Source organism: Quercus robur, chromosome 1 (assembly GCF_932294415.1).
Source record: "Quercus robur chromosome 1, dhQueRobu3.1, whole genome shotgun sequence".
Taxonomy (NCBI): domain Eukaryota; kingdom Viridiplantae; phylum Streptophyta; class Magnoliopsida; order Fagales; family Fagaceae; genus Quercus; species Quercus robur.
In genome coordinates, this window is record NC_065534.1 from 12,945,422 (window position 1) to 12,971,617 (window position 26,196).

Consider the following 26,196-nt stretch of genomic DNA (forward strand, 5'->3'; position numbering starts at 1 on the left):
CGACCTTCACCCTTTATAACGGCAAAACAGACCCCGTGGAGCACGTGAGCCAGTTTAACCAAAGGATGACTGTCCATTCTAGGGATGAGGCGCTAATGTGCAAGGTTTTCCCATCCAGCTTGGGACCTGTGGCGATGAGATGGTTCAATGGCCTAAAGACGAATTCCATAGATTCGTATAGGCAGCTAACCCAAGCCTTTGGCTCCCGTTTCGTTACGAACAGTAGTGCCCCTCGGCCCCTGAGTGCGTTATTATCGTTGTCCATGCATGATGGAGAAATTCTAAAAGCCTACTCGGACCGTTATTGAGAAATGTTTAACGAACTGGAAGGCAATTTTGACGAAGTCGCCATCAGCACCTTCAAAAGTAGCCTCCCGGCCAAGCATGGCTTGAGGAAGTCGTTGACAGGCAAACCTGCCACCAGTGTGCACCAGTTGATGAACTGGATTGACAAATATAAACGAGTAGAGGAAGACCAGCTGCAGGGTAAAGGAAAAGAGAAGGTTATCCCCTAGGAGAGGAGGGATTTCAGGTCAGAACGATACAACAACAACCGCCCGAGGAGAGATTTCATAGGGCAATCCGGAGCAACCAACACGCAAACTGTTAACGCTGTATTCCGAGAACCAGTACATCGGGTGTTGGAGAAGATCAAGGGCGAGCCATACTTTAGATGGCCAAATAAGATGGCCGGAGAGTTCACGAAGCGCAATCAGAACTTTTATTACCAATACCACCAGGACCACAGGCATACCACGGAGGATTGCAGGAACCTTTGGAACTAGCTAGACCAGCTCGTCCGAGAAGGAAAGTTGAAGCACCTCCTGCATCATTCCAGTGGTCATCAAGGTCAGACCCATCAGGAACCCTAGAGAGACGCTGCCCTAAAGCCGCCCGTAGGGACGATCAATGTAATCCTGGCCGCGCTAAGAAAAACAAGTGCGCGCCCTTCTCGAGTATTATCTGTGTCCCAGCTGCCTACCAGGGAGTCCCAACCAGAGCTAAAAAGGGCCAGAAGGAATTTTCACCTGGCCTTAAGCTTTTCAGAAGAAGATATGGACGGTACCACCCAGCCCCATGACGACGCGCTGGTGATCACTCTCAGAATCACGGGCTACGATGTGAAAAGGGTGATGGTGGATGGTGGCAACGCTGCCGAGGTCATGTACCCAGATCTCTACAAGGGGCTGGGATTAAAATTGGAGGATCTGACGCCCTATAGCTCCCCTTTGATGACCTTCGATGGGAAGCTCGTTGTCCCAAAGGGCATGATTAGGCTACCCATCTAGACCGGCCCAAAGACGGTGGAGGTAAATTTTATTGTGGTAGACACTTACTCTCCCTATACGGCCATCATCGGCAGACCCTAGCTCTATACACTGGGAGCTGTCGCCTCCTCCTTGCATTAGAAGTTGAAATTCCTGTTGGGGAACCAAGTCCGCGAAATCCGTGGGAGCCAATCCATGGCAAGGCATTGTGTGGTGGCTGCTGTCTCCCATCGGCTCGATACGGAGTCCTCGGCTTCTGCTGAAAGGAGTTTATAGCAATCAAAGGTCTCGACTTCACCCCCTGACACAGCCGCCGACGAGGTGAAATGCGAAGACTTGGAAGAAGTGGTTATTGGCGGCGATCCGGAGAAATTCTTTCGGGTAAGGGCTCAACTGCCTCTTCAGGAGAAGGAGAAAATGATTAAGTTCCTCAAAAGAAACATCGATGTGTTTGCCTGGGACGCCTGCGATGCTCCTAGGATCAACCCGGCCTTCATCTGTCACCATCTCAATGACAACCCGTCCATCATTCCCAAGAAGCAGCAGCCTCGTCGCCCGTCAAGAGAGCACGCTGATGCGATTAGAGATGAGGTGGCGAAGCTTAAGTGTGTAGGGGCTATCAAAGAAGTTTTTTACCCCGAATGGTTGGCCAACACTGTGGTGGTCAAGAAGAAAAGTGGGAAGTGACGAGTTTGTGTGGACTTCACAAACCTAAATAAGGCGTGCCCTAAGGACCCCTTCCCAATGCCTCGGATAGACCAGCTAGTCGATGCAACAACAGGCCATCCTCGGATGTGCTTCTTAGATGCCTTTCAAGGCTATCATCAAATACCGCTGGCACTGGAGGATCAGGAGAAACGGCTTTCATAACATCTATTGGGAACTACCACTACAAGGTAATGTCATTTGGTCTGAAGAACGCAGGATCCACTTATCAACGGATGATGACGACAATGTTCGAGCCATAATTGGGCAAAAACATCGAAATCTATGTCGATGACATGGTGGTGAAGAGTAAAGCGGTGTCCGAACATTTAGGGGACCTCGGCAGCACCTTTGGCATCTTAAGGAAGCACAAGCTGCGCCTAAATGCTTCCAAATGCTCGTTTGGTGTGGGATCAGGCAAATTTTTGGGCTACATGGTTACTCATAGGGGAATCGAGGTTAACCCCAACCAGATCAAGGCTATAAACGACCTGAAACCACCACAAAACTCAAAGGAGGTCCAAAAGCTCACAGGGATGATCGTAGCCCTCAACCGATTCATTTCCAGGTTGGCGGACAGATGTGGACCGTTCTATCTCTTGATTAACAAGTGGAAGGGGTTTGAGTGGTTCGAGGACTGTGTTGTGGCCTTCCAGCAACTCAAGAAGTACCTATCCCGACCACCTATCATGTCCAGCCCCGAGGCCGATGAAGTCCTGTATGCATATATTGCTGTGGCCCCCCATGCTATGAGCTTGGTACTAATACGGGATGACAAGGGCATCCAAAAGTCGGTCTATTACGTGAGTACGTCACTGCATGAAGTTGAGGTCAGATACCTACCCTTGGAGAAGGCCATATTGGCTGTAGTCTATGCCACGCGGAAGCTTCCCCATTACTTCCAAGCCCACACGGTGGTTGTCCTAACCCAACTACCTTTGAAGTCTGTACTGCGGACTGTGGATTACATTGGAAGGATCGCCATATGGAACACGGTTCTGGGGGCTTTCAACATTAAGTACATGCCCCGGACCTCTATAAAGGGCCAAGTCTTGGCTGACTTAATAGCCGAATTTGCTGAACCACCAGTGGGAATAGTAGCAAAGGAGTAGAACATGGATGGAAAATCGGTTGGAGTAATCTCTGCACCAGGACCCCCACGTTGGAAGGTGTACATTGATGGCGCAGCAAATCAAAGGGGATCCGAAGTGGGGCTAGTCCTAATATCTCCCGAGCAAACCGTCATAAAGAAGTCCCTCAGACTTGGGTTCCCGGCCACGAACAACGAAGCCGAGTATGAGGCCCTGCTACAAGGAATTGCCATGGTAAAGAAAATGAGGGGAAAGGCTGTGGAGATGATCTCGAACTCAAGACTGGTAGTGGGCTAAGTAAAGGGGGAATTAGAGGCCAGAGATGCGAGGATGCAAGAGTACCTAAGTCGGGTCAAACGCTTGCAGTCGGGCTTCGATCTCTTCAGCCTATCGCACGTCTCCAGAAGTGGAAACACTCATGCGGACTCACTGGCCACACTTGCCACATCCTCGGCAGGGGATCTGCCTCGAATTATTCTTGTCGAGCATCTGGATAGAACGAATGAAGGAGCGAAAGGCATGGTCCCTGTTCATGAGGTCAGGGCGGGCCCCAGCTAGATGGACCCTATGGTAAGGTACCTCAAAGACGACATCTTGCCCGAGGAAAGGTTGGAGGCGGAAAAAATACGAAGAAAGGCTCCCTGGTTTTGGCTGTCCGAGGACATCAAACTGTACGAACGTTCATACTTCGGACCATATTTACTGTGCGTCCACCCTGAGGCATCAGAGCTACTGCTCGAGGAGCTATACGAAGGGATCTGCGAGAGTCACACAGGAGGAAGATCCCTATCCCACCGGGCCATCACTCAGGGATATTGGTGGCCGAGGATGCAGAGGGAAGCCCTGGAGTACGTTAAGAAGTGTGACCAGTGCCAAAGGTTCGCCCCAAATATTCATCAACCGGGCGGGATCCTCAACCCTCTATCCAGCCCATGGCCGTTCGCCCAGTGGGGCCTGGATATTGTGGGACCTTTCCCGAAGGTAGCGGGAAATAAGAGGTATCTACTGGTCGACACGGATTACTTCACCAAGTGGGTCGAAGTCGAGCCCCTGGCCAACATTAGGGACGTGGATGCTAAGAAATTCATCTGGAGAAACATCGTCACACGATTCGGGGTCCCTCGCACCTTCATTTCAGATAATGGACTCTAGTTTGATAGTAAGGCCTTTAGAAAATATTGTTGCGAGCTGGGGATCACTAACAGGTACTCAACTCTAGCTTATCCTCAAGGGAACAGTCAAGCCGAGGCCGTCAACAAGGTCATAGTTAATGGGCTTAAGAGGAGACTAGACGACACTAAGGGGAGATGGGTAGAAGAGCTACCGCACGTCTTATGGACTTATCAGACTACTCCACGACAGTCCACAGGGGAGACACATTTTGCCCTGACCTATGGGGCCGAGGCTGTTATCCCCCTAGAGGTAAACTTCCTAACACTGAGGACAAAATCCTTCACCCCGGACAGTAACGATGAACTATTGGGGAAGAACCTGGACCTAATCGACGAACAAAGAGAAAAGGCAACGATCCATTTAGCCTATTACCACCAGAAGCTCAAACAGGGTTATGATGCCAACGTAAAGCTCAAGCCGCTAGCACCAGGAGACTTAGTGCTGAGGAAAGTTGTGGGTGCTGCGAAGAATCCGTCCTGGGGAAAGCTGGGACCCAATTGGGAAGGGCCATACCAAATTACTTCAGTCGCGGGAATAGGAGCTTTCTACCTAGAAGACTTAGATGAAAGGGCTGTACCTCGTCCATGGAATGTAAATAACCTGAGAAGGTATTATTATTAATAACAACATCTCCCCAATTCAAATTTTAAGTCTATTACGATTGTATGTCTCGCATCCTAGCAACCGTCTAAGTGCTAGATAGAACCAAGGTCTTGCATGGTCCTCGGACTCAAACCTATGGGGAAACTAGATACTCCAAGAAAATCTAAGTGCTAGACAGAACCAAGGTCTTGCATGGTCCTCGGACTCAAACCTATGGGGAAACTAGATACTCTAAGAAAATCTAAGTACCAGACATGGCCTAAGAACACGCTCGGCACCTCGGATTATGCACTTAGCTCCCTAGAAATATGTGTAGACGCAAACTCAGCGTCCCATGGGCGCGGGTAAGTTAGAATTCTGGGATGTAACTCCAAATATATCATATGCACAACCATTCATACATGTTAAGATAACTAATTCAAAAACCATGAGATTCGCAGCAATAGTAATATCGGCAAAGGCAACAAACATATAATTTAAAGGAAAAAGGAAGAAATGAATTTCATACATATGGTCAAAGAGTTTAATTATAAGCAAATTCCAAGGTCCTCAAAACAAAAGGGAAACTAATTAACAACTAAAATAAAAACAAATACAAAAGTTGGCCAGGGCTCCTACTTCTTCAATTTTGTTTTGGCCACTCCGTGGGGAGGCTGAGCAGGATTAGCCTCGAGACCCTGGGAGACGTCCCCTTCCTGGGGAGGTCGAGCAGGATTAGCCTCGAGACCCTGGGAGACATCCCCTTCCTGGGGAGGCTGAGCAGGGTTAGCTTTAAGGCCCTTGGAGACATCAGCAAGGGGAATGGTTTGAAGGGGTTGAATTGAGATGGCCGGCTCCTCGGCATCAGAGACCTGAGCACTGACTATGGACTTGGCAGCCTCCTGGGCACCTCAGGATTCAGACCTCCTGGGGTTTCTGTCACCCCATGAAGCTCTCCTCCCTTAGTCGGCTCGTCAGGAGTGGAAACGAATTAAGTAGCTTCCGGCTAAGCAGCCTCAGCCTCCTGTGGAGCGCTCACAACCTCGGAGCTGGCAGAGGCGGTCTCACGAATGGCCGGAGGATAGTACACCTTCTCCGCCTTCCACAGGTCTGACGAAACCTCTACCCCAGCTCGTTTGAGGGCTTCATTCCAAACTTGGGAGCAGTATAACCTGCATACACCAGGGATTTGAGCTTTAAGGATGGCTTAGGTATCAGCCACCCCCGCATCGTAAGCCTCCTCCTCGGCTTTGTCCTTGGAGGTCTCGGCCTCCTTCTTGGCAAACTCAGCCTCTGTCTTGGCCCTCACGACTTTGTCCTTGGCTCACTCTGCGACGCCCTTAGCCCCCTCTGCCTCGATCAGTTTCTTCTTTAAATCATCGATCTGCTCCTTGGCAATTTCTAATTGCTCCTCGGCAGCGAGCAAGCGCCTCGTCTGGTCCTCGGTCTGTTTTTGGGCACCGGCCAGGCCTGCCTCAGCACTATCCCTAGCCTTGGTCATCTCCTTTAAGTCCTCCCTGACCTTCGTGAGGTCAACCTTGGAATTTTTAAGGGTTCGCGCAGCCTTTATACGCTTATTACGCTCAAGTTCTACGGACTTACTCTACCCCTTAGCCTCATCCTCCAACCTATAGGTGGCCTAGACGGCCTGCCAATTGAAACAAACACATCATGAATGAAAACATAGGAGTAAAAGTCGACGGAGTCACAGGTATTAGGAGCCTTACCATACCCAGGTACCTCTTCATGCTGAGGAAAACCTCTTGCATCCTCATATTCTTCAACTTGTTCATGTCAGTGGGGAGCAGCAAGGTCCTCTCCAACGCGTCTGCCACATAAGCGTCTTCGCCGTCTCGGAAGCTCCTCATGAATGCATCTTCCATCAGTGGCTCCTCGTGGAGTATTGAGGCAGGAAGCCAAGCATTAGGCGCGGATTGGGCATCGACCCCTTTCCCCTGGCCTTGATGCCTAATCTTTAACTGTTTTTGAGCGGGGCTTCGTCCTCCTCTCGAGAGGAGTGAGATTTCCCCCCTTCCATTGGCTCTTTACCCTTGGAACTCCTCTTCCTCTTTGGGTCAATGGGCTCAGGCCGAGGAGGCAGAGTAGATTGGGGAGAGGTAGGAAGTTTGGGTCGGGGAGATTGTGACTGCGACCGAGAAGGAGAAGACCTAGTCTGGACAGGCTGGGGCTATGGTGGGGGAGTTGGAACACTGGATTGCGACTTTCCCTGTACACCCTTCCTCGGCTGGCCCTCAATCAGGTCGAACAAGCTGGTCGGGGGCTTTCTCTTAAAACCCATCTCCGCCAAAGAAGATGTTCCCATTGACAACAGTTCCGCCACGGACAAGTCAGGGTCACCCAGGTCACCGGAAGGATCCTTGGATGAATCAGCTTGGTCAAATACCCCGAACCCCTCTTCGGATAAACCCAAATCACCCTCGTCCCCCGCTGCTTGGTGGGACGGAGAAGAGCCCGCCAACGGGATGCCCTCTGGGACAGGAGATCATTCAGAGATCAAAAATCTGTGCTCGGCTACAGTGATTTTCTGAAGCCGAGGATCGTTAGCTTTGATCACATGCTTCGGGGCAGCAAATGACTTTTGGATAGAATCATACCCTAAGATTTTGTGAGCGGCTTTGACTTGGTTGTCCTCTTCATTTACAAAAACCGTCGCCTTAAGAACGGTGTCCAAATCCTCCCGGTTGGTCAGATGAAAGTGTCGGTGAAAGGCGTGTGGATCTGCAAAAAGAATGCAAGTTCATAGTTAGTAACCGAACCATACAAATTAAGATTAGCCCCCTTCTGCTCTCTACACCCCACCTGGTTCTCCCTCCACAGTTGGGCAAGGAAAGCCATTGTGCCACTCCCCAGATACAATAAGAAAGTCCTTATTCAATCCTTTGCTGGACTCGGGGAGGCACTGGATTAGCCGAACCCTATCGTCTCTCGTCTTCATGTAGTAGGATTTGCCCCTCAAATGTTGGAGGTTGTAGCACCAGTTTACGTCATGATGGGTTAGTCTTAGCCCCATTTTCTCATTTAAGTCGTTCACACAACCCAGGATCCTAAACACATTAGCAGTGCACTGGGTGGGAGCTAATCGGAAATGCCTAAGGTAATCCCTCATTACCGGCCCCATAGGGATTCTCACACCCCCTTGGCGAGAAGGGGAATCACCACCTCGCCCGTTCTTCTCTTAAAATGCCACTCCCCCTCCTTGCAGTACCTCAAACCCACATTGGGGGGTATCCTATAGTCGGCGATGAACTTTTCCAACGCCTCTTCGATTTCAACCAACTTTTTTAATTTACCCATCTCTAGAAACCGCTAAAGAGATTCAGGGGATGACGGGAGAAGGAGAGGAATAAGAGAAAGATAAACCCAGAAGAGAGGAAACACGAGTTAGTGAGAGCAGAAAACTTACAGAAAGGAGGAAAAGTTCCTCGGACGGGCTTTTTATGCTGGAGAGAGACTTGAGTTTGGCTAGAAGTTTGACTGAACCCGGGATATGTGAGCCAGAACTCTTAAGTGCGAAAGTGAAGAGACAAATCAGTTCTAAAGATTATTTATACCTCCCATTAAAAGTAACTGTGCGGATTTTCCCGCCCATAAAGGTAAGGAAATCTCCACCGTTAGATTACCATCGCACCGTTGAACGTGGGGAGCACAGAGCCGCCCACATTTAATAAAGACGCGCTTCACATACCAAGGCGCTAGGAACGTGTCTCGGGCAGACGAAGAGGCTCTGGTACTGATAGATGACAAGGATTAACAAGCCATGACAAAGGCCTGATGTCATTAAAACCCTCATCCCCGTCCGAGGAGCCGGACAGCAGGATTTTGATGGGCTATTGTGGGGCCAGAGAATTTGTGATCCCGGCCCACTTTACACTAGGGCCTAAGGCCCGCGTCGAGGAAAGACGTTGCCGAGGACATGCAACGAAAGTCCAAATGGCCTAGAGATGTAACCGAGGACGATCCTGTTCTCGGCATCCCAAAACCTAGAAGGAAAGAACGGCACGCCATCAAAGGCAGCCCCCAAAAGCGCTCCCAGAAGAAAGGGCGAGTACAGTAGGACGCGCACGGGGGTACAGTGTAGGAGCGGTTCAAGGAAAAACTGTCACCTCCGCATTGAATGCGCCAATAAACGTCCTGGCCGCATTAATGGGAAAAGGACCCTTGAACAGTGTGGCTTCGGTTGCTGCAACTAACAGAAGGTGGGGGAAGGCGGCTGATGGGACAAGCACTCAAGTAGTTACTTGCCTGATCAACAGATGGAAGGTCAGGATTAACTGAGAAGGGCTATATAATGTAAGAATTCCTCCATGAAAGGGGGAGAGAGAAAAAGAGAGAGAGAGAGAGAGAGGTGAGTAGCATTATGTATCGTCTCTAGGACCATTGTAACCTAGCGTAAAAGAAATAATAAGAACATTAAGCTCCTCGGACGAGAGGCCCGAGGACGAAGTTTCCCATTTTAGCCTGCGTATCTGTTATTCAACCCATTCATGACCATGTCCGGTCGTTGCAATCCTTGCTAAAACCTAGCTCTCAAACCTACTCTCTACAAATTTATTGTATTGGGCTAGTTGGGCTTGAATCCACTTATACCACGAAAGAAGTGCGCGAACCCAATCCCTACAATAATTTTTATTTTGAAAATTTAATTTATAAGTGGATAAAACAATTTGAAAATAAATAGGAGAGTGACCCTATTTTTTAGCCAATATTTTAGTAGGACTTAGAGTTATACTTTTACTGAATTGTCCTTTAGTTTTGTCTCTGCTTAAATATAGAGATGTAGGGGCATTTTAGAACCATGAAAATGAAGAATCTAATTTATATATATATAATTTTTATTTTGAAAATCTAATTTATAAGTGGATAAAGAAATTTAAAATTAACAGGAGCGTGGTTCTATTTTTTGGGTAATGTTTTAGTGAGAGTTAAATTTGTATTTTTACTGTCCTTTAAATTTGTCTTTACTTAAACATAAGGCTGTAGGGGTATTTTTGAACTAAAAAATGAGGAATCCAAACAGAGGAAGTCTCTTAAATAATAGTATAGATAACTTATAAATCAATAAAGCTTTCTAACTTTAAATAAATATATATACAACATTTTTTAAGGTCAAATAAATTTCATCTTTTCCACTACATTTCAACTCAAAGTAGCGGATTAGATCATTTAAAATATACACACACAAACCTTAAATCGTCATTCCTTTACCAATCTTTTTCCTTTCAGTATATGACTCTTTCTAGTTTCAAAATATGAAAATTCGTTGAAGGCAACTAAGTAAATTAACCTATGTATGAAAAATATGTTATAGTTTACACATATTACATTTTGTACATTTTGTATGATGATTACATTGTTATATAATTCGCTATTTATTTTTGTTAATGTAAATTAATAATTGTTTAATTAATTTTACTTTTAATCTTGTCTTTTATTTTGTCTCCTCTAAATTGAAATCCTGGCTCCATTATTGGTGAAAATGATTACTATACTTCCTCTTTATTAGCAATAAATAGTAAGAACAAAAGAATGGTAGCAAAAATAATACTTATGCAAATTAACACAATTTCAAAAAGGAAAATGTAATTTTGAACAATTGAACTTTCTGTAAACTTTTTATGCAATAGCATTACAGAGATTTGCATAAGAAGAATTGATATTGGCTAGACAATATGAGGTTATTTGATTTGCTAGCCTAATATTGGCATTGGTGTGTTGTGAGCCGCCAGGGTTATTTGAATTCAATTAGAGAAAAGTTAATAGATACCCTAAGGGCATTGGTTTAGGAAATATATTTAGAATTTTTTATGGAAAAATGAAAAAAACTACTATTTTTTACAACTTTTTATATTTTGTATGAAAGTGGTATCAAAGCTTTCATTAAATGATCTATTAACAAATGACCTAAGGACGTTTACCGGACCCATTAAGTTTTTATTTTATGTAACTTTACATTATTGTTGGAATATATAATAAAGTTCTATCTTTCCTAAAGGAAAAAAAAAAAAGAAAAGAAAAAAAAAAAAAGAACATCGGTGGAAAAATCCTTGTATGTGGCTAGCGTATACAAGACTGATATGTGGGCCCCATGGTTATAAGGTCCACATGTCAGTCTCACATAGGGTTTATACGTTGAGTATATAAGATACTTTCTCACTATGGTGAGGTACATCATTAATAGCTTTTTGCCAATTTTGATTGATGAGTGATTCTTGGAAATATATATATGTGTGTGTGTGTGTGTGTGTGTGAATCTAAGGCTCTGTTTGTTTCAATGTAAAATATTTTACTTTGAAAATATTTTCCGTAAAATGTTTTCATTTTACGGTGTTTGGTAGCCTACATGAAAATGTTTAGGAAATCACTTTGTAAAAATTTTCCAATCTCACAACCCACCAGATCACTGCAAAGTCCAACTAGATCAGAGCAAATCCAACCAAATCAAAGCAAAATTTTGTCTAGTTGGAGCCATTGAAGCATCACGGGAAAAACACAGCAACGATCGTCAAATCCACCCCACCAAGCTACACATGAAACCCATCAAACAATCCAAGTCATCTGTGAATCCATCGTCAACCCACCACCATGACAAACAAAACCCATACCTGAAATCCATCAAATGCGCACGCCGTCCACCAAGCCACCATCACCTCGCCTCTGCCACCGTCGACAAATGCAAACCATACCCAAAATCCATCAACACAAAAATCATCCACTCACCATATCCACAGCAATCCGACCCACCAAAAGCAGCTCCGCCACAATCTGACCTCTAGAAACTCAACTTGAAAATCTTAGAGCAAGTGGAGATTGGAGAACTATTTGATGAATGATTTTGATCTCTTCAATCTTGGTCTTGAAGGGTGATTTTGAAGCTGAAGAACCAGATCAGATTTGGTAGGGAGTGTGGCGCCACCAGTGGTTTGCTGCTGGTGGGTGTTGTCTCTGGAGGGTGTTGTTGCTGGTCTCACCAATTTGGCTTGGTAGAGTTTGAGAGAGGGAGAGAAGAAGTGTGAGAGAGGGAGAGAGGAACTGAAAAGAAAAGGGAGAAAGTGTTGGGAGAGAGGGAGTGAGAATTTTGTAAAATGTTTTACCGTTGATTTTTTGGTAAAATATTTTACAAGTTTCTAGGCACAAACTTTGGTCAAACTGAAAAATTTTTACTGCTTTGACTATATTTTACATCCAAACAAACACTTGAAAATAGGAAAATATTTTACGGAAAATATTTTACTTCAAAACAAATGGAGCGTAATATATTCATCCCATCCCATGCCTTACTGTTACGGATAACATTACCAAGGATTTGCATCTTTTGCTTTTTTTAAGGATATCAATTATCGATTATCAAATCAAATGGGCAAGTGTTTAAGTTGGAAGTATTTTAGTCTACTTTTCTTGCTCTTCTTCCATTCTCAATTATCGATTATTGTGTCGGTAGTATTACTCTATGTCTTTAGGCCTCAACGCTAAAGGAAGTCTTATTTTCTTGGCGTCATTGGTAAAGATTTATCAATAATATTTTTATTTTTATAAATTTTATGGGATTTATAATGCTTTTGGACAATCTTTAACAAATGATTTGAGTAATGTATCATTTAAATAATCAAAAATTAAAAAGTATGCACACTTTCAAGAGACAAAGACTTTAAAGAAGAGGGGTTTTTTTATTTTTATTTTTTAGGAACAAACTTTTAAGGAGACTTTTTAAGTAAAAATAAGACTTTGGAGGCGTAAAAAAAGGCAATCACACATGGCACCCGATAAAAAAATAAAGCCTAAATATCCATGTAATTTTGTGTTGAATAATAAATCCGAAATATTCTTATATATATATATAAAAAAGCCGAAATATCCATGTAAAAAGTATGCACACTTTCACAAGACAAAGACTTTAAAGAAGAGTTTTTATTTATTTATTTTTAGGAACAAACTTTTAAGGAGACTTTTTAAGTAAAAAAAGACCTTGGAGGCGTAAAGAAAGGGAATCACACATGGCACCTGATAAAAAAAAAAAGCGGAAATATCCGTGTAATTTCGTGTTGAATAATAAATCCGAAATATTCTTATAAAAAAATAAATAAATAAAACCGAAATATTCATGTAAAAAGTATGCACACTTTCACATGACAAAGACTTTAAAGAAGACCTTTTTTTTAATTATTTTTTTTGGGGAACAAACTTTAAAGGAGACTTTATCAAGTAAAAAAAGACTTTGGAGGCGTAAAAAAAGGGCAATCACATGCAGCACTCAATAAAAAAATAAAGCCGAAATATCCATGTAATTTCGTGTTGAATAATAAAAGCCGAAATATCCTTATCAAAAGAACAAAAATAAAGCCAAAATATCCGTGTAGTTTCGTAATTCAAGGACTTTGACTCTTTAATTGTCTTGAAAAAAAAAAAAAAAAAAAAAAAAGACTTCGATCGACTTGGCAGCATATATAAATGTGGAATCAAGTATTCATTCCATCCCATGACCTTCTTGATATCTTCTGCTTTTTTAAGGATATCAAATCAATCAAATCAAATGGAGTGTTTAAGTTGGATGTATTTGGGAATACTTTCCCTGCTCTTCTTGCATTCTCAGTTCTCCTTTTCTTTTTCTTCTTCTTCAAACTCACCATGCTCTGCTCTACTCCATTTTAATCACTCTCTTTCTCTCGATAGCGGTGCTTCTTTTCCTCTTGATGGATATGATTATGCACCTAATCTTCAGATGTGTCTTAATTCTTATCCAAAGACAGGGTCTTGGAAGGAGGATAAAGACTGCTGCACTTGGGATGGTGTCATCTGTGACAACACCACTCGCCATGTCATTGGCCTTGACCTTAGTTGCAGTTGGCTTTCTGGCTCCATTTCTTCCAACAGTACTCTCTTCCTTCTTCGCCATCTCAGGACCTTGAATCTCGCTGGGAATAGCTTCGAACCCTCCCTAATTTCATCTGAGTTTGGCAGGTTTCAGAGTTTGACTCATCTTAACTTATCTAATTCCTATTTTACTGGTGAAATCCCATATGAAATCTCCCAATTGTCTTCGCTTGTTTCACTTGATCTTTCTTACAATTTACATTTATTAATCAAAACACCAGTTTGGAAAAGAGTCATTGGTAACCTTACCCAGTTAAGGGAACTTCTTCTGGATCAGACAGATATGTCCTTAATTGCACCTAATTCTTCGATGATGAATCTATCCTCTTTGACAACTCTTAGTCTCCGTGGTTGTAGCTTGCAGGGAACACTCGAAATAAACATCTTCCGCCTTCCATGTATGCAAACCCTTGATGTTGGGTTTAATCCAAATCTTGAAGTTTCTCTTTCAAAGTCTAATTGGAGCAATAGTTCCTTCAAGTTCTTATCTCTCTTTACGACAAACTTGTCGGGTGAATTACCTGATTCTATCGGCAGTCTAAAGTCCTTAAAGTATTTGTTTCTCAATAATTGCAATTTTACTGGGACAATTCCAACCTCACTTGGAAACCTCACTCAAATTATTTATTTGGATCTGTCATATAATAGTTTCAGCGGTGAGATTAAAAAATTATCACTTTTAAATTTTAGATGTTTTTGGCTGACACATTAAACTGATAATTTTTAATTATTGTGGATTCAACAGGTTTGCTGCCGTTGTCAATATTTGACTTGCCGAATCTCTCCTTTTTAGACCTTCGCCACAATCAACTTGTTGGCCCCCTTCCTAATCACGTAAGTGGTTTGAATCTTCTAATTCATCTCTCTTTAAGTTCCAATTTCCTAAATGGGACACTCCCATCTTGGTTATTCAGTTTGACCTCTTTGAGGTCGTTAACTCTTGATCATAATCAATTCATTGGTGAGATTGGGGAATTCAAGTATAATAATTCCTTGGACAACCTTGATTTGAGCTATAATATGCTACAGGGCTCTATTCCTAGGTCAATATCGAGACTTTTGAGCCTTACTTCTCTATCTCTCTCATCAAATAATCTAAGTATTTTGTTGGACTTAGAATTGTTCTCAAACCACAAATATCTCAATGTTGTCAATTTTTCATCTAACAATTTATTAGTCAGCATCAACAATAATCTAACATTTACCTTGCCCAACCTGAGGATGTTGTACTTGTCTTCTTGCAACATTAGTGAATTCCCAATTTTCCTAAGAACAGCAACAAATTTACAACACTTAGACCTTTCCAATAACAGAATTCATGGTCAAACTCCAAAATGGTTAGGAGCTGTGGGGAGGAATTCATTACATTTTCTGGATCTTTCTCACAACTTTTTGACAAGTATAGATAAGATTCCTTGGAAGAACCTACAATTTGTTGATCTTCATAAGAACTTGCTTCAAGGACCATTCCCCACGTTAAATGCTCTTAAACTTCATTATCTCCTTGCCTCCAATAACAATTTAACTGGGGAAATTCCTTCTTTATTTTGCAATGCAAGTTTCCTTGAAATTCTAGATTTGTCTTATAACAACTTTAGTGGCACAATTCCAAAGTGTTTGGTACTCTCTAATGTACTCTCAGTATTGGATTTGCGAATGAATAGCCTTAATGGTACCATACCTGCAACATTTTCAAAGGGAAGCACTTTGAGGAATATTAACCTTAATGGCAATCAATTGGAAGGGCCATTGCCACGATCTTTGGAAAATTGTACAAACTTAGAAAGTCTAGATCTTGGAAACAATAAGATAAATGGCACCTTCCCCTACTGGTTGGGAAGTATTCTAAAACTGCAGGTTCTAGTCATTAGATCAAATAAATTTCGAGGTCGTATAGGCAATCCTAAGACCCAATTTCCTTTCTTAAATTTGCGAATCCTAGACATCTCTTGCAATGATTTTAATGGTCCTTTGCCAAGAATTTTTTTCAAATATTTGAAAGCTATGATGAATGTGACTAAAGGAGAAGTTGGGTTGAAATATATGGGAGAGGAGTATTATCATGATTCTTTGAATGTGACGATCAAAGGGTCGAATATTGAGTTGGAGAGAATCCAAACCCTCTTCACAACCATTGATTTTTCAAACAATAGATTCATAGGAGAGATGCCACAAATAATTGGAAGGCTTAAATCACTCAAGGGACTCAACTTTTCTCACAATAACCTTACAGGTTGTATTCCATCATCTTTTGGAAATTTGACTAATCTTGAATGGTTAGACCTCTCTTTCAACAAGCTCGGTGGGGAGATTCCCAAGCAATTAGCAGATCTTCCGTGGCTTGAAGTTTTAAAGCTATCACATAACCAACTTGTAGGACACATACCTTTAGGGAAGCAATTTGATACATTCGACAATGATTCATACATCGAGAACTCTGGATTATGTGGATATCCATTATCAAGAACATGCAACCACCACGAGTCAAAGCAACCACCACCATCAACCTTGCAACAAGAAGACAACTTAGAGCCTAAAAATGGGTTTGGTTGGCAAGCTGTATCAATAGGTTATGGATGTGGAGTGATATTTGGAACATTAATGGGATATCTTATGTTTAAAATTGGAAAACCAAAGTGGATTGTGAGGATGGTCAAACTAGAGCAACATATCTTGCTTAGAAGGCTGAAGAATAATGCCCGCAGAAGTGGTGGAAGAAATTAACAAGTCAAAACAATTTATGAGTAGATTTGTTAGAGTTTTTGAAGAAAATGTCAAAGGCATGTTGTAACTTTTTGTAATTCGTGGAAATCACTCCTATTTCATGAAAAGGGTGGGAGTCCAGGTAGAATGCATCTCTTGTGTGTTATTTCATTTCTAGATAATGGAATTTTTTTCAACCATGGAAGAAATTACGGACAGGCTGGAATCTGACTCCAATGGAAAAGAAGAAACATACTCTGAATTGGACTGAGACGGCAAAACCCAACAGAAAATGGAGCTCTCCCCCAATTCCTTCCATGTGTCAAAATTGGGATAAAGATGAAGCTTCTCTTTCTACTTGCCATCTTCATCATCCTTATTCACTCTCATCTTCTTCATCTTTCATGGTTCCCAAAGACATAGGACACCATTCATTGCCGAGGTATGCCTCCTTCTTTAGTTACATCTTCTCTCTTTGTCACTTTTTTCTCTCTTTCTCTAAATGTAAATGCTCATTCATAGGGAAATCAAGCTGCTGAACTTTTTCATTATTAATTATAAAATAAGTATTTGATTTTTTTTTAATTTTGTTTTAATGCAGCTGGTTGGTGTTGTTGCTGTTGAAATAATTGGTAGGCCCAAGATTCCTTTCTGCCTTGTATTCTGGTTTTCAGTTGTTATAATACTTATGTTTTAACTATTTCATTTTTTTTTTTTTTTTTTGCTTTAGGTGCATAGTTTCTACTTTGCTTAGCATAAAATGCCCAGTAACGTGCAAGGTCGATACCTCTTATGTTTCGGAACATATCAATAACCACTATGCTCTTGAATAGTTCAAGGCCTCTGTGTAGACAGTAAGGCCTCAGTCTCTCTTGCTTATTTATATTGTTGGGTTTGGTACCATATCCTTATATATTTAAAATTTGCTTTTGTTTTTCATGTCCATTTTTTGATTCTTTGGTGAATGCGTTTCTTAATATTTCAAAGTTGTGGGATTTATGATGGTTTTTAATTATACACTTGCTATCCATGTTGAATGTGAGTATTGTCACTTCTCGACTAAAAAACTGAAAATGTGAGTTTAATTTGATTGAAGATTCAAGATGATTTTGAGATTTTATATAGAAATTGGGTGAGCTGTAAGTCAACTTGTAGGTGTAGACTTGATGTCATTTCTTCTCTTATTTGTAATCTTCAAGTTTTGATATATGAATGTGGAGTGAAGGTATATATAAAGTATCTCACTGTATTATTTTTTTGGCCGAATAGTTTCACTGTATTCAGTATAAAGGAAACTCTACTGGTTTTATTTATTTATTTTTTTCTTTTCCATTTTAGCAATAGTTGGTATGCAAAAGGTTAGTTTTCTTCCATGCTTGAGAGGAGGATTTGGAGCTTTTTTGTGGATCTATAGGGGAGGTTACTAAGGTTAGCTCCATTTCTATATAATGCAATCTTCTAAGTGGCTTTTGTGAAGATTTATATCAATGCCATTTTGGTCTGTGCCAACAGGTTCGGATTATGAAAGGCAAAGATTCTGATCAGATTATGAAAGGCAAAGATTCTGATGAGAACAAGGGCTTTGCATTTGTGACCTTTAGAAGTGCAGAAATAGCTTCTAAAGCCATTGATGAGCTGAATAATACTGAATTCAAGGTAACATAATCTTTTGCACATCATTTATTATTGCCTTTTCCCCCGCAGGCTGAGGACTTCATGGCAAGTTGAATATTGAATTTGATGTAAAATTATTATTGTTAGCTAAAAGATTAATATGAGTATTCCTTAGAGCTTTTTTAAGGTTTCTATTATTATCATTGTGGCCGTTTGCTATTATTTATGAATGCTGCAATTGGTGAATGCTTTTGTGTAAACTCTCTCTCTCCTGGGTAAAAAAATAAAATGTTCAACATCTCAAGCAAAGCACCGTTTGTTCATTGGTAATGTATTCCTAGAAGCTGGGGCGAGCAGGATCTAAGGAAGGTTGTGCTGGAGGTTGGGCCTTGAGTTATACTGCTGTGGAACTTGTTAAGGTCAGTGTGAACTAGTTATACGTCTTTAGGGTAGTTATCATTAATAGTTGAGATCGTTTATTTCTTTTTTGTTTATTTTCAGAATTCCCAGTGCCTTTAAAAAATTTATGTTTTACCACAGCCAGTGGTTTAGTTCTTTTGTGCCAGTTAGAAGTGTCTTGTACTCAATTTATTAAACTCTTGGTCACAGGATGCAAAGAATCCAAGCAATAGTCGGGGCTTTGCTTTTGTTGACTACCTAACCAAGCATGTGCTGAGTATTCAAGGCAGAAGGTGATGAATCCAAAACTTAATCTAGGTGATAATGTCCCAACAGTGAGCTGGGCTGACCCTAAAAATGCTGATTCTTCTGCTGCTTCATAGGCCTTGTAAATTTTTTTCTTTGTTTATAGAAAATGTATAGCTTCCGGTCCGCACTTGAGGACCAACGATTTCAATTAAAGTAACCGGAACTGAGCCATAATTTTTTTTTTTTTTTGGGGAGGTGTTGGGGGGGGATTGACATTAGTAAAATTTTTATATAATAAGAGAAAGGGGGGAAGATTTTAAAAGCCGGGGGGGGGGGGGGGGGGGGGGGGGGCTTCTCTGCCATTGGAACATCAATGCCATTGTCAATTGTTGACATTGGTGTCCAACGAAAGCTTCAAAAAGTTTTCTTCTTCTTTCTTTTCTTTTTGTTGAATGAAGTTTTTGAGGATGGATTTAGTGGTATGATTTTAAGAGATGTAATTGTGGCTTTATATAATCCTTGAAACATTTAAGAAAGAGGCTCTAGGAATGGTTGAGGCAGTAGAATTTGAATAAATTTTTTTATTAAAGATGTTTCTCTAAGCTTGGTGGTGAAACCTAAGGTTTAGGCAGATTCTAGATGTTGAATCCTGCGATTTCTCCTGTTCTTTGTTTTCTGCTATTTCTGTTTTCTGCCAATAATTTCCTACATCAGTTCTATAGTATCCATCTTAGTGGGCACATGGAAAACCAAAGATGTTTAAAGTGGATGTTGGTAAATAATATTAAGTTATATAGTTCTTTAGATCTGTAGGAGTTGAATGTAATGAGATCGTGGCTTCTATAAATTCACTATTGGAAAATGGACAAGGAGGTATTTCCCATAAATTAGAATAACAAATCAACTAGCTCTTCCCCCTTGAGAATTTTGATAGCCCTGATGAGGAACTTTGTGGGTGACTTTTTAGGGGTAGCATACACTTATTGTATTGTATGGACCTATGATCTGTGAGTCTGTGACTGGTCCACGTGACTATCTTTTAGTAGTTGTTCAAATATGTCAGACCCTTGTATTTTTTTGTTCTGAACTAGTTTTCAAGATCTGGTTGTAGTTGAATTTCATTGCAGTCTATTGTTGGGGCATTGGTCTTGAAGAACTTAAGCTTGTATAGGTAAAGGCAGTGTATGTGAAGAATTTACAGAAGAATGTTACCTAGGACCAGCTAAAGAAGCTATTTGAACATCATGGAAAAATCACAAAAAGTGGTTCTGCCCCCAGAAAAATCTGGACAGGAAAGCTGATAAGCTGCAGTCCTCTTTGTTCATATTGTTAAGGGTATGTTGCCTTCTGTTAGCTCTTTACAGAGTTTTATTTCTTTTGTACATATAGGAAAGGTAATGTTTTATTACATGTTTTTAACCAAGAGAGCAATTTTTTTTTTTTTTTTCCATTATTAATCTGAATGGAGTCCATTCTTCTGAATCTTTATAGTTGTTTTGCTGTGGATTTATCTGCTATTAAATAATAATAATAATAATAACAACCCATCTACTTTTGAAAAAAAAAAAAAAATTCAAACTCAAATGTAATAATAGATGACTAAGGTTTTTTTTTTTTTTTTTTTTTTATTATATATATATAAATTTTAGAAATGAGATTATAAGTTAAAATATTAATTTGTTTTTCACATTATTAATGATCTTGCCTAATCAATTTTATTTTCGTAATTCAAATTCATTTTCACAATATTGTAAAATCATTTCTTTCATTGATATTTTCTTCACCAATTCCAACATTGATTATCTATTCTTGTTCCTATCCATTTTGGTGATCTGAAACTTTACTGTTGCATGTTGGCCTGGGATTTCCTTGCATTGACAACTCTCTCATTGGAATTCATGACCCTTAATCACTCCTATTTAGCACAAAGCCCAACAATTCAGACACTATCTATCATTAACTATATGTTGCATTTACTCTCAAAGTATGGTTTAAGCTTCAACAGTTCCAACTTTTTCAACTATGGCTTTCCAATGCCAGAGAGATGGTGAAGATGCCTAGGCTAAGTCCCCGCATTTTTTCAAGATTATCCTGGCTGACACTCTTCTAGAAGGAAAGCTTGTAAGAATACTTTCATATATATATATATATATATATATATCACTGAACTTTTTATTTTTTATTTTTATAATGAATTAGTAAACTTCATTTGCAAAACCAAACTGTACACAAAAAAGTTTCCATAGGCCAACATAGCAACAGGAACAATTAAGGCTTGCCCAGACTAAGTAACCAAAACAACATTAATGGATCTAGTCTATCCTTCGTTGTTAGTTTGTTTTAGATTGTCAACAAGTTTGCCAAAGAAAGTTTGAACCGCAGCTAGTGATAGACCACTTTGCCAAAGAAATTTGGCTTTGCATGGTGACTAAATCTAGTCAGATCTTGTAGGCTTCCTTCCAAACCCATGTTTTGTTTATCAATACAGAATTCACCTTGGCCTTAGATCAAGTTGCTTGTGGTACTTGTATCATGTATCACCCTAAGGCCATATTTCATTAACAGGGTTCCAGCATGGTGCCAATTATCATGCCTTAAAAAATCCTTTTTTACTTGAAGGATTTAAGACTTTTAAGTATAGCTCTTTATCCCCATGTGCAGTGCTGTGGGACTTTGACTGTCCAAAGTCATGTAAAGAAGAACATGAAGAAGAAGGAAACAGCACTTGCAAATAGGTGGACTTGGTATTATGTAACGTGTAGTAGTCATGTAAACTGCCCTTTATTTTGACCTTTTTAATGGCTGTATGATGACTAATCCTTGGAGATTTCAAGCTTTGTGAGGTAGCATGCTGGAATGAGTTGGCCAATGAGTTTTTTTTTTTTTTTTTTTTTTTAATATATATATATATATATAAATTTATTTTCATGTTATCATCTTATAATTTTCTCCACTTAGTTTACCTTTTTTTTCTCTTTTGGCTTCACATTAACTAACAATATTAAAGGAAGGCCAAATCTTTTTTTTTCTGCGATAATATTTTTACTGCACAACAATAATAGAATTTGATTGTTGCGTGTTTATTTCACAATGCCTGCATTTAGTTATGTGAAAACTTTAAATGGAAATTCTCTTTACAGAGGGTACCAAGAAAGTTTATTAGCAAATATGGAGGTGGTCTGTCAAATACTGCATATCTTAAGCTTCCCCACGGTGCAGAAACGAAAGTAGAATTGACAAATAGCGATGGTGAGGTTTGGTTTCAAAATGGTTAGCATGAATTTGCAAACTATCACTCTCTAAAGCAGGGGCACTTGCTAGTTTTAAGATATGAAGGAAATTCCCACTTTTATGTACTCATATTTGATAAGAGTGCAACAGAAATAGACTATTCTTTTGATGACAAACTCCAAGTGCCAAAGATGGAAGACATTGAGAGTGATGATAACTCTGTTGAAATCTTGGGTGACCTTCACCCAAAGTCAAAAAACAAGGAAGAAATCGCCATTATCATGTCCTTTGCCAAATAAGTGGGCAAAAACCAATCCAAGAAGTTCCAAGTTACAACCAGGGGATCCACATTTCAGGGCTGAAGTAACTAAAGCTACAGGGACAATGTTAGAGAAATAAAAAATGAATGCAGGGTTACCTTATAAAGGTTTGAATCTTAAACTGCTGTTTATGTTATTTGGTTTTTTTGTCAAAGTGTCATGTTTTTATAACTCCTAATTGGACCTAATATATCAGCAGAAAAATGCAGTGGAGCTACTAGATGCCTAAAACTTGAGGTTATTGAGAGGATGCAGCCATTGTCTACCAGCGTAAAAGATAGAGCTCTTTATAGAGCTAGAGCTTTTGAATCAAGAAATCCTTTTTTCACGGTCGTTATGCAACCTTCATATTTTCAAGATGGGAGATTGGTAAGCTTCCTCTTCCAGTTCAAAAATGTGCAGGCTACATTAACTTCACTTTTTAGATAGCATACATTAATAGGTGAACAGAAATACGAACTGAGTCCTTTGCAGGCTAAAATTATCTCTTGTCTGAAAAAAAACGCATTACTTATTTGACTTTCCTTTTTCTTTTTTAAAAATTTATTTAGATGAATCTTATTGAATTTTTCATTATTATCTTTTTTAGAATATATCATCCAACTTTGCCAACAAATACCTAAGGAAGACAAGTAATGATATCATCCTTTGGGTTTCTGATGAGGGAAATTGGTCCATTCGAGTCAGATTTAGGGAATCCCATACAGGAGCAAGAGCCAAATTTTGCCGTGGTTGGAAGGCATTTGCCCAAGACAATAACTTGAAAGTAGGTGATGTTTGTGTCTTTGAGCTGATTAATAGCATTGAAGTTGCCTTTAAAGTTGACATTTTCCAGGCTGGTAAAGATATAGACTGCCCTCTGTTGAATGGTAAGGAACTGGTTGAATTTGTTCGTGTTTTTAGTATTAATTGCATGTGCATGATTTGATATTTTCATGTCATTTCAGTATCAGCTGATGGGGATGGAGGAAATGGAGGACCTAACGACTGCAGTTTGGATGATTATCCTGCAAAAGAAGGTGGCAGAGGAAGGTCTACCAGTCAGAGATGCCTGAAAGTTAAGGCTTTTCAGTGGAAGAAAGAGTTGAATATTAAAGGAAGAGCTAGAACTATAGAGAGAGCCAGAGCTTTTAAATCACAAAATCCTTTTTTCATGGTTATCATGCGACCATCATACCTCTGTTGCAAGGGTCATATGGTAAGCTTTCAGCTGTGCATCTTATTGGGTTTTAGCAATGCGACTCCTATTAACTTTGATTTTCATAAATTAATTAGAAAACACGTAGCGGAGAGTTAGAAAATTTCCTGGGTTTCAAACAGTATCAAATCAGATTAGAATTCAAAGCCATTATGAAGAATAAAATCAAATCAGTGACATAATCCATACAACTGCCCTGCAACCATAAATGTAAAAATAATGTTGTTGCCACAAAACTACTTTTCATACAAATGGGTTCTACACTAATAACTATTTTTGAAATATCTTCTATTCTCTTTCGCGCAGCATGTACCCCGGGGCTTTATGAACTATTTACCCAAAGAAGGTTTTATCAAGGAACATGCTAAAGGAATTGCACGCATTGTGATGCTCCAGGTTGCGGACCGATTATGGCCTGTGAAGTTATACAGTTATTTATGTGCAGGTGCAGCATATCAGTTCTCTTCTGGTTGGTCTGCATTTGTGAGGGAAAATACTTTGCAAGTAGGAGATGTTTGTGTATTTGAGCTTGTTATGATGAGGGACGACGTTGTGTTCAAATTTCACATTTTCAAATGCCCGGAATAAGTGGTTGCTTGTATTGTGATAGATCATCGTTGGAGCTCATTTATTTTGTTACTTTAAGTGTTCACAGAGTTTTCTTTTCTCTTGTTTCTGGATTGGAGTGTATCATGGATGTGATTTTTGTTGCATCTAATGCCCGGTGTGGACAATCTTGGAATTCAAGCATTAGGCCGAGTACAAGTATGTTTGGTCCTTCAATCTTTATGAAAAAGATCCCACAGGGATAGTGTATTCTCTTTTCCATTTGTATTATTCCACTAAATCTGATTGGTTCAAGTATTGCAACATATATAATTACTAGTAATTTATCCCCCAAAAGAATTATAGGAAGTCTCAAATTATAGCATGACTTACTACGACACTTGAGAATATTTTTTAAAAAGGGCAAAGGTAGCTAATCCCATCCATATGAATTTTGATTACAACTGAAAACTCAAATAATCTACAAAATCAACAAATGAATTACAGGAAATCCTCCTGTCATTGTTTATTTATGTAACTAAGATTGATTCTTGGAACCTATATATGACTTAAAGGTACATTCTATTGTTTTAAATCTTCCAAGAGTGATAACTAAAAGCATCCATTTCCAATTGTAGTCAAGTTTTGCTAAGGCATTAACTCAAAGGTTAAATTCCTATAATGAATGATATCAGTCCTTTCAAATGAAGCTATTCATCAAATACTTACAACCATTTGCAATGAAGATTTTTGTTACGGATAGTTGCTAACTTATGACATTTTATGCCTAATTTGTATTTTTGGCTTAGTCTTAACAAAATCCCTTTACATGACAAAACACACACACAATGAAGAGTGGTGGTTTAAAATACTATTTTCTTAAGCCTCAACAAATATGGCAGCTAATCACTTGGTTCTCGTTTGCCATTACAAAAATAAGCATTTAAATGAAGAAGATGCAGTCATTCAAATTATTTCAAAGTAACCATATATAGAACATATCAAAAGAAAAGAAAAGAAAATGCGAATGCTCTAATTTTTATTTTTTCCCTTCAAAGTAATCGTATGATGCTTTGTAATTGAATCAAGACAAGATTGCAATGGAAAACTTGTAGGGAGAGGTAGATAGGCAAAAATCAAAAACCAGATCTCTAAAAACATACCTTGCCACATCTATGATAGTAAGGATATTAGTATAATGACATAGTGTGCTTTATGAATTCTTTTTCCCCCATTACCAAGGAAATTTAGCAAATGACGAACAGGAAGAACAAGACAAATCCTAAGAGAGGCAACTTAGAATTCCATGCTAGAAAATTTTCAAAGTAAATGAACATGAAATCATTTAAATTTGAGAGACAGAATCATCTAGTTCACACTGATAATAAATTGAACCAATAGTTCTTAGTAGTGTATATTCTACCCATGTGCTAATTTATAAGCCTCTCTCTCTCTCTCTCTCTCTCTCTCTCACACACACACACACACACAAACATGTTAGACACACAACTTCCCCTAAGGAGTTTCCAAGACCTTATATGCTAAAATGTGAGATAATGCAGGATCAATGTTGTCTTAATAGGATCTATACAAAAAATATTGTCTTAATTGGGATTGCATTGAAAGAGATCTCAAATAATTATCTCGAACAAGAGGATTTAACAACTCCACTTTAAATGGTAATCTTTTTTTTTTTTTTTTTTTTTTTTTTTTTTTTTTTTTGTGGAGAAGGCTTTAAATGGTAATCTAATTACACATAGGACAACAATTTAATACCAATATAGGGTCATTAAAACAACTGATGAACTAAATGCTTAAAAAGAACTTACCTAACTTAGTCAAATTTGGCCATATACCACCTCATCAATGAAATTTTTTGTGTATATATTTACAATAAACTTATGGTTTTTACTTTATAATGATTGCTATATATCATCAAACTAAGACACTAATTAGTTTAATGTAGGTGAGATTTAAACTTAAGTTATTTATTTGAGAATAAGAAACTTTACCAATGTAACTATTTGGACGCCACATAAATATGAAATGAACTGAACCCATGATATTTGCTACATAAAACTTAGTCTTTATCATCAGCCCAAAACACTAAATGGATTTTGAGGTTAGTAGGATTCAAACCTAGGTCCCTTATTCAATGACAATAAACTTTATTATTTTAGCTAACTAAAATCCTCACCATTTATATAATATATAATAATGAAAGATTA

At 39.6% G+C, this 26,196-nt stretch overlaps 2 protein-coding genes across 24 annotated transcripts in view; both read left to right on the forward strand.

Annotated features, from left to right (window-relative positions):
• The window catches only part of LOC126721768 (B3 domain-containing protein At5g18000-like), a 55,373-nt gene extending 31,125 nt beyond the window's left edge, over positions 1-24,248 (forward strand). For 4 of the 19 annotated variants that reach the window (XM_050424861.1, XM_050424888.1, XM_050424883.1 and 1 more), the window contains exons 5-13: positions 17,924-18,067; positions 18,367-18,444; positions 18,635-18,717; positions 19,845-20,008; positions 21,814-22,331; positions 22,421-22,593; positions 22,814-23,093; positions 23,172-23,422; positions 23,729-24,248. In XM_050424861.1, the coding sequence (XP_050280818.1) occupies positions 22,307-22,331; positions 22,421-22,593; positions 22,814-23,093; positions 23,172-23,422; positions 23,729-24,010 (1,011 nt within the window). In that variant the 5' untranslated portion in view covers positions 17,924-18,067; positions 18,367-18,444; positions 18,635-18,717; positions 19,845-20,008; positions 21,814-22,306 and the 3' untranslated portion in view covers positions 24,011-24,248. Of the gene's footprint in view, positions 1-13,308; positions 14,365-14,453; positions 16,854-17,012; positions 17,044-17,141; positions 17,266-17,749; positions 17,840-17,923; positions 18,068-18,366; positions 18,445-18,634; positions 18,718-19,800; positions 20,009-20,378; positions 20,795-21,813; positions 22,332-22,420; positions 22,594-22,813; positions 23,094-23,171; positions 23,423-23,728 lie in introns of those variants that run through there. The other 15 variants (XM_050424854.1, XM_050424876.1, XM_050424848.1 and 12 more) reach the window with 14 other exon arrangements.
• LOC126721889 (B3 domain-containing transcription factor VRN1-like) overlaps positions 1-24,248 on the forward strand; it is a 41,710-nt gene extending 17,462 nt beyond the window's left edge. For 4 of the 5 annotated variants that reach the window (XM_050424997.1, XM_050424971.1, XM_050424989.1 and 1 more), the window contains exon 7: positions 23,819-24,036. The gene's annotated coding sequence lies outside the window, so the exon portion shown is untranslated. Of the gene's footprint in view, positions 1-23,818; positions 24,037-24,176 lie in introns of those variants that run through there. The other variant, XM_050424982.1, reaches the window with a different exon arrangement.
• Positions 24,249-26,196: the final 1,948 nt, after the last annotated feature.